The sequence below is a fragment of the Narcine bancroftii genome, chromosome 6 (assembly GCF_036971445.1).
Source record: "Narcine bancroftii isolate sNarBan1 chromosome 6, sNarBan1.hap1, whole genome shotgun sequence".
NCBI lineage: Eukaryota > Metazoa > Chordata > Chondrichthyes > Torpediniformes > Narcinidae > Narcine > Narcine bancroftii.
The window spans coordinates 240,912,860-240,926,825 of record NC_091474.1 but is presented as its reverse complement, the minus strand read 5'-3'; the positions used below and the strand labels follow the sequence as shown (position 1 = coordinate 240,926,825).

At 41.9% G+C, this 13,966-nt stretch overlaps 1 protein-coding gene across 4 annotated transcripts in view; it reads left to right on the top strand.

Annotated features, from left to right (window-relative positions):
• Positions 1–13,966, top strand: part of mrps18a (mitochondrial ribosomal protein S18A) — a 136,526-nt gene that overhangs the window by 10,449 nt on the left and 112,111 nt on the right. For all 4 annotated transcript variants that reach the window (XM_069887802.1, XM_069887803.1, XM_069887804.1 and 1 more), the window contains exon 3: positions 5,763–5,870. In XM_069887802.1, the coding sequence (XP_069743903.1) occupies positions 5,763–5,870 (108 nt within the window). The remainder of the gene's footprint in view (positions 1–5,762; positions 5,871–13,966) is intronic.

The window sequence follows — 13,966 nt, the reverse complement described above, 5'->3', positions numbered from 1 at the left end:
CTCCTCCTCCACTGGTCGTCCCCGACTCCTCTGACACCTCGCCCAAAGCTTAATATGTGGGGTGGCATGGTTGACATAATGCCTTTACAGCACCAGTGATTAGGACCAGGGTTCGAGTCCCGCGCTGTCTAAAGAGTTTGTACTAACAGCGGCCGATTCAAACCTGCTAGACCATGGAAGTTGCCAGACCACAGAGCGCCAGATAAGAGAGGTGCAACCTGTACAGGTAGATGCCGACTTACCTTTACTCAAAACGGATGGGGTACAGTTCCAGGACTCGTATTGTAAGTATAACTTATCGTAAGTCAGGGTCTACCTATACAGGTAGGATTCCTGCTGGGAGGCCAACGTCCCCGCTGCTGCCGGAAGCGATCTGTTTGCGCTGATTGGACAGAAGCATTTCCTTCTGAGAAGGAGAACCAACCATGTTGATACAGGTAGACCCTGACTTACCTTTATTCAAAACGGATTCTGATCATATTGTAAGTCAGAACATTGTAAGTCGGGTGACTATCTGTACCTGCATATTAATCAAAACTAGGAATTAAGGGTAGGCTGGAGAGCTTGTTTTCAACTGAGCAGGTGTGATGGGCTGAATGGCCACTTTAACTGCTGTAATTTTAAAACTTTATTTAGAGACTCAGCACGAGCGCGTGCTGTTTCTGGGCCACAAGCCCATGCTGCTCAAATGCACCCATGTGACCTGTCAATCTCCTACCCCGTACGTCTTTGGAAAATAGGAGGAAATCGGAGCATCCGGAGGAAACCCACGGAGACACAGGGAGAACGTACAAACTTCTTACAGAGGAGGATTTGAAGTTAAAAAGAGTATTGCTGGCTCATCATTGAATCTTGGTTTGGAGATTTTTGAATAACAGAAATCTGGGGGAAATGTCATTATTTTTTATAACACTGAAGTGATCTGGGAGAAAGAACCGGGTGAAAATTCAGGAGCTGTCCTACCCTGGTGACCGATATAAAATAATTGACGTGAACAGATTTCAATTCAAATGGGGGATTGGCAGAGGGGAGTGGGGGGGAACAAGTAGCTATTGTATGGCTAGTGTTATGGAGTCCAGAGGACCCCAAAAACCACCAGCAATAGATATGCATCACAACACAGGGTTACTTAAACAAAAGTAGTTTTTAATATAATTGAACAAGAAAACAGAATTAAACTCTAACTTATGACTTAACCTACTTACTTAACTTTCCTAACTACTTAATCCCCCCTCTAATACTAAGTGTGGGTGTGTGTAAAGTATATTTAAGATTAGAAAAGTTCTTTGGTTCACTGTCCAATCTCACGGGTTGCAGGCAATTCTTGTACTGTGCACAGAAGTTAGCATTAACAAAGTTCAGTAGGCTTTGGTGCTTAACAGGCAAATGGTTACCACTCAGGAGGGTTCTTGCTGGTTTTCAGAGAGATTCCTTTTCCGGGACATCCGCAACTGACTCCTTCTCAATCAGTCTTGCTGACGAAACTTGCCCCCTTCAGGATTCTCCAGATGATCCTCTTTCTTTCAGGTCACCTTTCACACCGCCAATCTCCTCTTTTGACCAGGCAGCCTTCCAAAGTTTGCGAGCTTGTCCCTCTGGAACTGATTTCTGTCTCCTCTCTCTCCCCCTCTCCCTCTCTCCCTCTCTCCCCTTCTCTCCCTCTCCCTCTCTCTCTCTCTCTCTCTCTCTCTCTTAGATAATTCTATGTTAATTCCGTCTGATTAGAGATGGACGAGGCAGAAGATAGGTCTTCCTTGAATTTGTGGGTGGCCTCGTTTAACAGTGCCTGAGGATGAGGATATGGACAGACATGGCGGTATGGCAGTGGTGTGTGGACTTTAGCAATGAGTTTTGACTGATCAGAATTTTTTTTTTAACCTGTCTTCAAGTTAATTACCTTGTTCTGCCAAAAGCTCTACTTAATTTTAAAATTCCTAACTGGGCATACAAATGAGATAGTTGCGGCAGGGACCCTTCTGTCATTTTAGATGTGTACATGGAGATGAGGGGGTTGGAGAGTTATTGGCGGTGAGAGGGAGGTTTGAGCTAGTGGAGTTGTTCTAGTGAACCAGTGCGGACTCGAAAGGCCGACATGGCCTGTTCTCGCTCCGTAAATGGTTATATGGTTAATTGTCAGAAAGGGATGTTTATAAGGTTCTATGATCATTTCTTCTCTGAATCCCTTGTTCCTTTGTGGATAATATTTTTAAAAAGCTGTAGGAGCACTGCAATGGAATGTGTTACGTGGAACATAGAACAGCACAGGAAGAGGCCATTCGGCCTACAAAGTCTCTGCTGAGCATGATGTCCAAATTAAACTGAATCTCCTGCCTCCATGTGATCCATATCCCAACATTCCCTGCACGTTTGTCTGTCTATCAAGAAACCTCTTTAGTGCTTCTGCCACGACCCTTGACAGCCCAATTCAGGCACAATTAGAAAAAAAAACCTTGCCCCACATATCTCCTTTAAACTTTTTCTCGCTCACCTTAAATGCATGGCCTCTGGTAACTAGTATTTACAGACATCTGTAAATTTTCTTTTGATCCATCTATCCAAAACTCAGCGCCGACCAAAACATCTAATATTTCTTTCCCTCTTGGTTGTAGATTCACCAGACCAGCATCTTATTTTTACATTCACTTGGTGCTTCTTCCCCCAGGACCTTGTACAGTTATAATCAAAGCAAGATTGACCCCTGAGTTGATCGAGACAGGAGAGCCAGGGGTATGGTAGATTACTTTTTGTGGTAGAATGCAATTCTACTTGTGCTTTTGGCCCTCATGACGGCTTATATTTAAGCTCCTAGATCTTTTCCAACTCATTTTAGGACCCATGTAAGTTTGCACAGGTTGACATAGCATCGTTGCAGTTCCATGAGATCTTGGTCAGACTCCACTTGGAATATTGTGTCTGGCCACCTCACTACAGGAAAGATGTGGATGCTATTAGAGAGGATGCAGAGGAGATTTACAAGGATCTGCCTGGATTGGAGATGCTGCCTTATGAGGATAGGTTGAGTGAGCTTGGAGTGAGAGGATGAGGGTGACCTGATGGAGGTGTACAAGATGAAGGTTGATCATGTTGCTGGCCAGAGGCTTTCTCCCAGGGCAGAAATAGCTAACATGAAGGGGCTTGGGAGTAAGTACAGGCGGGGGGGATGGGGATGTAGGAGGTAGAGGCAGGTACAGTATGATCGTTGAAGAGACTTTTAGAGAGGTACGTGAAACTGAGAAAAATGAAGGGTTTATGCAGTCGGGAAATTCTAGGCAGTTAGAGTGGGTTATTAGGTCAGCACCACAGTGTGGGCCGAGGGGCCTGTACTGTGCAGTGTATATCTATGTTCTGTCTTGGGATAAAGTGCCCGTACCATGCTGTGATGCTTGATGTCCTATTTTAGCACCATTGTTCTGCCACCCAGAGCAGTGGAAGGTTTCCTCAGAGTGAAAATGGAACTTTGTCTCATGAAGGACTACGCCCTGCTCAGTCCTCTCAGTGCTGTCAAGGACGAATGCATGGATGAAAATGAGGACAGGAAAGTGTATCCCTTGCCCTGGTTTACTGACAATCAGCCGATGACCCAATGGGGACTGACCCAGCCCAGTTCAGTCGGAGGTGATAATGATGGAAATTGAAACCCCCCACTCAAAAATACATTCAATCTACCGTCAGCATTAACCAACGTGAGAAGCCCATACTTACCAGCTGAAGGAGGATACTACAGTAAAATCCCCGTTAGACAGAATTCAAGCCACTGGTAAAAAAATTGCATAAAATAAATAGCCAAAGAATACAAAAGTTTAAAATTAGTTAGTTTACCAATCATCCAAGGTGCAATCTTAAGCAACCAGCAAATTCACTTATCCGGCATCTACCAATCCTCATAGATGCTGGATATCAGGGGTCTTGCTGAAGTTAGTAATCAAAGCATAGAATCCTTGAACATGATTCCCATCCTGAAATCACACAAAGGTTTTTTCTTCATACCCTGTATTTTTCACTTCCAAAGTGAAAGTGAACCATTCAGTTAGCTTTTTATTGATCTGACCATGCAGATCCTGTATTTAACTACTAGCAAATATCAGGAATCTTCTAGAGAAATTTCTAATTGTGTAAAGTTAAGCAAAGAATTCTGCAGATGCTGGGTCTGAGAGAAATACACAAATGAGCTGGTCGTGCCAACATCTATAGGGACGTAAAGGGTATTGGTATCTAGGTGACCGCCTCTTCTCTAATTCCTGCAACTGTTTGTATTGCAGTAATAACAATATTGGAGCATTTGTACAGACAAGGAGAGTCTGGACAAGACAAGGAGATTCAAATGCATTCCAAAATCACACTGATAAATTTGATTGTTATAATAGTTTATTCTTGGCCTACAACAGCAAGCGTCAATATGTTTTCCTTTCATTTTCATTAGCCCCTTTCACACTTGCATCCCACTAAATTGGCCATTCAGTGTCCTGGGATAGGAATAGGGGTTTGGATTTTCACACTTGACCACTCCCAACTGGGTCACTGAACGCTTTCACACTTGCAAGGAGCCATCCCCGGGGGTTAGGACTGTTCTACCTTCTACGGTGATGTCATGATGCATCGAGCGATGGTGGACCTGCCTTAAATCCTGATCAATGTATCATGATCTTACACTTGAACAAAATTAATCATTCCTAATTATAACATGGTTAAGCTTTATGTACAGCACAGTATGAGCCCTTCAGCCCCTATTGTTGTGCCGACCTAGATAAACCTTTATAAGGGATCGTGGGAAAGTAGCAATAAATAGCAGTAGCAGACAATTTTTAAACAGGTGGGAAAATTGGTAGTGCTATAGCACTCAATTTAAATAGTGTTGGAAAGTTGGTAGCACTATCGTGTACAATTTATAAATAACATGGAGAAAAAGTGATGGCGGACCTGCCCTCCCAGAATTCCAAGTGGCAGGAAAGGGCTGTATGCCTGGCCTCATGCACAGAGCATTCATGGAGGGATTTCTCTGCCACACGGTATTCTGGGAAGTAAGGTCCGCCATTGCTTTTTCCCTCAGTCTTTATAAATTGTGCGCTATAACGCTACCAATTTTCCCACGCTGTTTAAAAATTGTCTGCTATTGCTATTTATAGCTATTTATTTCCTCTCTCTCTCTCCCTGCTGCGACTTTCCCATGGCAACTTATACTTTCATTTTAATTTTTTCTTCCTTTGCACTCATGCAAAAACTTGGCTAATTTCAATCCCACAATGCAATTACCCGTTTCATTCTTGCCTGATTGCAGTGCAGTACTAAGGGTCAAGGCATCAATTCCCAGTGTGAGATGACGTCATTTGCCGCCAACATTGAGCTGATTTTGCTTTTACACTGGACACTTTAAAAGCCGATTGGTGGTTAATTTCTGGGATCACTTGCAAGTGTGTAAAGGGCGATTGTTACGTCCATGAGAACTTGAGAAGTATGTTACGGCTAGTGCAACGTTAATATGGCGCCAGTGACCTGGGTTCGAATTCAGCGCTGTCTGAAAGGAGTTTTGTGTGTTCTCCCCATCTCTGTGTAGGTTTCCTCCGGGTGCTCGTTTCCTTCCATGCACCAAATACATGTGGGGTTAGTAGATCAATTGGGTGTATTTGGACTCATGGGTTGGAAGGGCCTGTTGCTGGGCTGTAGCTCTAAATTGAAAAAAAGTTAATTTAAAAATTATGTACCTGACCAATAACTGCATCATAATTACCATCTGTAATGGGCCTGCTTGTCGGTTCTGCTTTCAGATTGAAGGAAAAATTATTAAAGACTCGGCAGAAGCTTCTGAACCTCCAAACCCTTCAGGACAGTGCCCAATCTGCAGGTGGAATCTGAAACATAAATATAACTATACAGTAAGTAAACTACATCAGTTATACCTTTTTACATTGTTAATTTTTGCTATAGGGATTTTTTTGTGGATGATTTTCAATGATGTTTAGTCACGGACTGAACGTCAAACTCCAAGCTGTTTAAGACACGCAAATATCAGAAATCTTTTTAAGAGACTTTTAACTTTGCAAAGTTAAGCAAGAAAGTCTGCAGATGCAGGAGTTGAGTGAAATACACAAATGTGTTGGAGAAATTGAGCAAGTCACCCAGCATCTTGAGGAAGTAAAGGGTAACCAATGTTTCAGACCTGGACACTTCATCGGGTATGAGCATAAACAGTTGGGCGTCTGAATAAAAAGATGAATTTGGATAGGTACATGGATGGGAGAGTTATGGAGGGATTATGGACTGGGTGCAGGTCAGTGAGACTAGGCCAAAAAATGGTTCGACACAAACTAGAAGGGTCGAAGAGGCTTTCATTTCTCTGCTGTAATGTTCTATGGGGAGAGAGGAGTTCAGAAACAGAGACTCAGTGAAACAAATGCATAGTTCCGCATTTACCGTCTACCAAAATTATGTTTGGCACGAGGTTTCATTGGTCAGGCCATTGAGTACAGGAGTTGGGATATTGTGCTGCAACTACAAGATCCTGGAATATTGCAGTTGCCTAGTTCTTGGAAGGGTGATATTAAACGATTTAAGGTGCAGAAAAACTTCAAGAGGTTAGTTCCAGGACTGGAGGGTTTAAGTTGTGAGGAGAGACTGGATACACTGTTTTTTTTTTCTCCCGGAGCTGAGGAGGCTGAAGCGTGATGGCCAGCACATAACTCGAGCAGAAGACTGAATCTTCTTAACCCATCATGGCAGAGCAGAGGTAGACCAAACATCTTGATCTGATTGCTGAATCTCACCTTCATTTTCCTGTTTCATTTTCCTTGTGCACCTTGTATTCCAATAAATTATTAATTTCAGGCCTGAGAATAATTAATGGTCATCCACAACACTCTGGAGCTAATAAGGCCAAACTTCCTCCAGTACTGAATATCCAACTCCCAATCCTTCAACAACTGCCAGTCTTGGGCTACCTGACCAAAACCTGTGTCCACTCAGCCAACATTTAAGAGTCTTCTACTGTATGTGTCAGTGAGATCCTCTCTCCATACATACTGGAGAAAACCTTGACTTTATCTTGGCATTAAGACAGCCCTCTCATCCTAGGAACCAAATCTGAGGAATCTAGCTATCTTCCCTCTGCACACTCAGTGTTGATGAAGGGTTCCGTGCTGCTCAATTGATGGCACTTTGAATAGTTCATGCATTCAAAGCACAATTGAAAATATAGAAAACTACAGAGGATGAATATTATTTGAATATTATTTAAAGGGTGAAAAACTACAGCCTGCTGTAGTGCAGAGGGACTTGGGAGGGCTTGTGCATGAATCTCAAAAAGTTAGGTTGCAGGTGCAGCAGGTTATTAAGAAGGCAAATGGAATGTTGGCCTTCATCGCTAGAGGAATTGAATTCAGGAGTAGGGAGGTAATGTTGCAACTGTACAAGGTACTGGTGAGTCCGCTCCTGGAGTACTGTGTCCAGTTCTGGTCTCCATATTTGAGGAAGGATACACTGGCTTTGGAGATGGTCCAGAGGAGGTTTACTAGGTTGATCCCTGGGATGAAGGGGTTGACTTATGATGAAAGATTAAATCGTCTAGGATTGTATTCGCTCGAGTTCAGAAGAATGAGAGGAGATTTTATAGAAACATATAGGATTATGAAGGGTATGGATAGGATAGATGTAGGAAGGTTTTTTGAGCTGGCCGGGGAAACTAAAACGAGAGGACACAGTCTCAAGATTCGGGGGAGTAGATTTAGGACAGAGATGAGGAAAAATAGTTTTTCCCAGACAGTAGTGAATGTTTGGAATTCTCTAACCAGGGAAGTGGTTGAGGCTGCCTCATTAAACATATTTAAAATTTGGTTAGATCAATTTTTACATGACAGAGGAATTAGGGGATATGGGGAGAAGGCAGGTAGGTGGAGTTAAGTCATAAATTAGATCAGCCATGATCGTATTAAATGGCGGAGCAGGCTCGATGGGCCATTTTTGGCCTACTCCTGTTCCTACGTTCCTATGCAGGGGAACAATTGAGTTAATAAAACATCCTGATGTACATCACCTAAACTAGATACCAATATCTCCAGTCATTGACTAAACTCCTCTGGTTTATATCTTACTTTCTTTCTGTCATTTCATCTATTGGCAGAATAGAAATACAGTAAAACCTCGATAGAACACGGTAATTGGGATCCAAGATTTCATACCGTGTTACAGCCGAGTCGCGGCACAGATGCACGTAGGTCGTGATTCAGGAAGCAGGAAAACAGTAAACAGTGACTCAAACCCTACAATAAGACCTTTAAGACCTTTAAACTCCACATATGAACATACACATCTTGTAAATGAGTTATAAGAGCCCATTTTTGAGTTTGTGGCTGTTAGCCTGACATCCTAAAATCATTGTTTGGGGTCCACAGACACCCGCGCTATAAGCGATTCCGTGGATTAACGAATCGTGTTCTAATGAGGATATCCCTGATTTCCGGAAGTCAAGCAGCCAACAAAAAAAAAAACCATTGGGTGGAAAATAAATCGGGAAAAAATGCAAAAGTTTAAAATTGGCGCTTAAGGTCAGTTCACAAATCCACGGAACACGCTATTTCAAGCAACCGGCAAATTCAGTTATCTGGCATCTACCAATCCCCATAGGTGTCGGAACCTGGGGTTTTACTATAACATTGTTTCCAACACCCTCCCCACTGTGAGTCTTATACAGTTTGGTAATGGATGATTGAGAGTGAAAATGTGAGAGTTGGTGCAGTAATTGTTCTCCAGTTCCGATACTCAGATACGTGCAACACTGCACTGGTCATACAGCAGGGAGTTTTCATTTATGTGCATTCCAATCAGCAGGTAACAGACACCTGGGTGTGTTGTTAAGGTACATTGAGTACTTGTGGATTAGAATGCTTTTTGTTTCTCAACTCCAAACCAATGACTTGTTCTTGGCTAATTTTTTTCCTTCAGTGCTTTTTTCTTGTTCCATTACGTCTCTGTTCAAGGATGAGGGATTTTTTTTTCTCTCTCTCAAGAGAATTGTGGAGGTTTGGAACTTTTCTCCACAGAGATGATCGCTAAGAATATTCAAGGTTGAGATAGATTTTTGGGGTATAGCAGCAATCAGGATTAATGTTCAATGTGGATTTACTGTCACGTGCATAAGCTCAATGCACAGATGGACTGAAATTCTTTATTATTGTACCTAGATGATAGAGATAGAGTCAAAATTTATTGTCATGGACATGTCACAAAATTTGTTTCACAGCAACAACAGAGAGCAAACATTTCTATAAACCACCTTACAAAATAAATAAAAAAAGTGCAAAAATGGTCAAAGTAAGGCAGTGACCGTGGTTCATTGATCATTCAGAAATCTTATGGCAGAGGGGAAGAAGCTGTCCTTGTGCCTCTGAGTGCTTGTCTTCAGGCTCCTGTATCTTTTTCCCGAAGGAGGTAGAGTGAAGAGGGCCTAGCCTGGGTCTTTGAGGATAGAGGCTGCTTTCTTAAGACACTGCCTTTTGTAGATGCCCTCGATGGAGTGATGACTGGTGCCTGTGATGTCCCTGGAATTTTTTTTTGGTGTACAAAATGATGATGGGTATCGATAGAGTAAATGTCAATCAGCTTTTTCCACTGATGTTAGATGAGATACCAACCAGAGGACAGGGGTTAAGGGTGAAAGGGGAGAAGTTTAGGGGGAACATTAGGGGGGAAATTCTTCACACAGAGGGTGGTGAAGGTGTGGAATGAGCTGCCAGCCAAAGTGGTGAATGCGGGCTCAATAAGAAAAATTTAGACAGACATATGGATGGGAGGGGTATGGAGGGATATGGACTGCATGCAGGTCAGTGGGACTAGGCAGAATAATGGCTTGGCACAGAGAAGGACGGAAGGGCCTGCTTTCTGTCCTTTAATGTTTATGTTCGAAAACAGGTATGTAAGATATTCCAGTTATATATCAATAAAAATGTAAATGACCACAAATGCAGGAAGGGAAAAGATAATAGATATTAAAGGAGAGATACAGGTAGGGGGTAGAAATGTGTTAATGATGATGAGTTTTTATTGTCAGAAACGTTGTGCTGTAAAATCCCAGTATCCATTGTCCAAGCCACTCGCAAAAAAAAAAGGAGGAAATAAATAAATAATAAGTAAGAACCATGAAAAATTTAAATAAAAGTTTTAAATTGTAAAAGTAAATGTTCTCTGAAGTAACACAAAACCCCCTTGGTCCCTTGGTGAAGATGGGAACAAACATTCAGCCAGCAGAGCACCCCGGTGGTCCTGCTTTGCCCGCAGCAGCTGTTTGAATAAAGTTGCATTTGAATAAAATGGCGGCACTCAGGCTGATGCCACTCGCTGCTGGGATGACTCTTCCTGTTCCTGACTAGTAAGAGTCTTTATTAGGTAAAGGTAAAGGTTCCATTATTGTCACATAACATGCATTAAATTCTTTAACTTTTGTCTACCATAAGGCAGAAAGAAAGTGACCACCAAATCCAGCGCCCCTCTCGTAAACCTACAGCACATGGCGGTCTCCCCTCCAAGAACTGACCAGGCCTGAGCCTGTTTAGCTTCCGAGATCAGACAATCTCAGGAGTATTAAATATATTAGTATATTAGTAAGGTTTTTATCAGAAAATTTGAAGGGGAGGGGGGGTAATTATGAGATCAGCACGGTTAATGCAGTGGTTAATGCAATGCTGTTACAGTGCAAGTGAACCAGGGTTCGAATTTAATTTTAAAATTTGCAAGTTACGGGAATTACCTGATTAAAATGAACTTTACATAATTAAGGACTGAATTTTTTTTCAAATTACTTTACATTTTGTCTTTTAAACTCTTTATTCTTAATGTAGGTGCATTAGTTCAGCATTTCGAGAGTTTGTCTCACTCAACTGGAAAATTCATATATCTGGCATCTGCAGTCCCCGTCGGTGCCGGATACTGGGGATTTTTGCTGTATAATTTACATATACATTCAAATTCTTACTTGCTCCCACAAAACAGCTAAAACAATTACATATCAAATACTTAAATGCAAAATAAATTCACAAAAGCAAGATAATAAATATTTGGATTAATTTATTAAATATTCACAAAAAAATGACCCAGCAATAGTGTAGACAGTCCTTCTGTTGCATTGAAGTAGTCCATGATTAGTGTAACAAGGGCAGTTCAAGAGCCTGATTACTGTTGGGAAAAAACCATTCTTGAACCTAGAGGTGTTGCTCGAAGGTAGCAGTGTGAAGAGGCTGTGACCAGGGTGATGGGGGTCCTTTTTGTTGGTGGCTGCCTTCAGGAGGCAACACCTCAATTAGATGCATTCTTTGCATGGGAGCTCAGACCCTGTGATGGAACTGGCCACGATGGTGACCTTCTGTTCTTCAGCAGTCGAATTGCCAAAAAAACACCATGATGTACGATGCTTTCCACAGTACACCTGTGGACACGTTAAATCTCCTCACTCACTTGAAAGTCGAGGCGTTGGTGTGCCATACAGGGAAAGCTGTAGATCAAATCAGTTATCTAATGGGGGACATGGGAGAAAAGCTTGAGAGTCCATGTGTTGCACTTCCATTCCTACTTCATATATCCTTTTGTTATTATGGGATGCTAGCGTGTAATCTGAACTGCATTTGAAGTTGTGCCATCATTTTGGCAGAAGTGCTAAACCTGTGCCTTCTCAGGAAGTTACAAAAGATCCTGAGTCATTACTTGGAAGAAGAGCAGAGGAGTTTTTTTTCTTGCAAGAGGGCTATATTTTTATCCCTTATCTGAAATGTAAACCAGACTATACAGTAATTATCACATTGCGCAAATTGAAAGTATTATTTCCTTTATTATGACAGACCAAATTTCAGGAATACTTTGTTAGCTGCAAAGCATTGGGGCGCTCTGAGGTCATTATGCTTCCAGTTATAGTGAAGTTGGCTTCCAGATCGATACCCTGTTGAGTATAAATGTCTGCCTACAATTGTACCTCCCCATGCACAGATTGTGTGCTGTGCATATTTGCACGTGCACACACACACACACACACACACACACACATTTCAGATTTATTGTCAAAGTACATACATGACATCATATACAACCCTGAGATTCCTTTTTCCTGCGGGTTAAAAAATAAACTGTATACAGTATAATCGTAAAAAAGTTAAAATAACTAAACAGATAACAAATGTAAATAAACTGTGCAATACAGAGAGAATAAAAAAGAAAATCAATAAAGTGCACAAATGAGTCCTTAAATGAGTCTCTGATTGAGTTTGTCATTGAGGAGTCTGAAGGTGGAGGTGTAGCAGCTGTTCCTGAACCTGGTGTTGTGAGTCTTGTGGCACCGATACCTCTTTCCTGATGGCAGAGTGTGAGCTTGGTTGTGTGGGTCAATAATAATTGCTGCTGCCCTCCAGTACATGTATTCAATAGTGGGGAAGGGCTTTACGCTTAGAGGTATTGAGTGTTCCTGTACCAGAGCGTGATGCAGCCGGTCAGCGCACTTTCCACACATATCTGTAGAAATTTGCCAGGATTTCTGGTGCCATACCAAACGTCCGCAAACTCCTGAAGAAGTAGAGGCGCTGACGTGCTTTCTTCATGAGGCCACTGGTGTGTTGGGTCCAGGAAATATGCTCTGAGACAGTGACTCTGGAGAAATGTGCTCTCCCTCTCCTCCTCTGATCCCTAATGATCGCTGGATTGTACACCTCTGGCTTTCCCTTCCTGAAGGCAACAATCACCTCCTTAGTTATAGTGACATAGAGTGCAAGGTTGCTGTTGGAGCACCATTTAGCCAAGTTTTCAATCTCACTTGTGCACAGACCACCCACACATGCAGAAGGAAAGTAGAGGAAATTCAACCAGAAGTTGCCAGGACTGGAGGGCTTGAGTTACAGGGAGAGGTTGGATAGTCTGGGTCTTTAACCTCTGGAGAGTGAAGGAGGATGAGGGTAACCTTATAGAGGTTTATAAAATCATGAAGGGCATGGACAAAGTGAATGCTCACAGACTTTCCCCCAGGGTAGAAAATTCTAGAGTTAGAGGGTGTAGGTTAAATGCAACTCTTGCAGCCAGAAGGTAGTCTGCACCCAGACAGAGCTGCCGGATGAAACATTGAAGCAGTCACAATAACCACATTCAAAAAACATTTGGATAGGAAGGACATGACCAAATGCAGGCAAATGGGGCCAATCTAGGATGGCAACTTGTTCACTTATTTCCTTGAGGGAACGAGATTTCCTCTTGCTTTTCTTTTTGAAATATTTTACTAACGATAACATAAATCAAATCATATCATGTACCTCTTACATATCAATTGTAAACTAGGAGCATAACCATAATTATTGCATAAATTATTTTGTTCAGGACATAAAATTCAATAATTGTGATAATTAAGCAATTAAATCATAACCCATACTATGTCCAAAAATAATATCGAATACAAAAATTATACAAATACATGTAAAATTCCCTTATATAAAACATTTTAATACTTCTCCTATGTATCATGCTCTTGCTAAATTTAATTCCAAATCTTCTGTTACCCTCCAGACTAACTTTGCAAACCACTCAGCTTCTTGTGGGTGCCTGGAATCCACTGCTGGGCATGGTGTTGAAGTCTGGTACCACAGGGACATTCAAAAGAATGTCAGAAACTAGAGAGTTATGGTTGCGGGGTCACAAAGGATTAGATTGTTGTTGAGTAGGTTTATGTAGGTCAGCACAAAAATTGAGGGCCGAAGGCTTCATTGTTCTATGATCTAGTCAATTAAGGAAAAGTATTAAATCTTTTCCCAGTTAATAATTCATTGTACGAATGAATAAAAACCTCCATGTTGATGTCCTCAAACATCTTCGAAAAGTGATCACTCTCGCTAAGGTCGACCAATGCAAATTCACCACAAGCTAAGACACTACATATTTACCACAGGCTTCCCCAAAAGAAGTATGGTTAGCTTGGGAATTGCTACATTTCAGCCCACTGATGTCCGAAGATCAA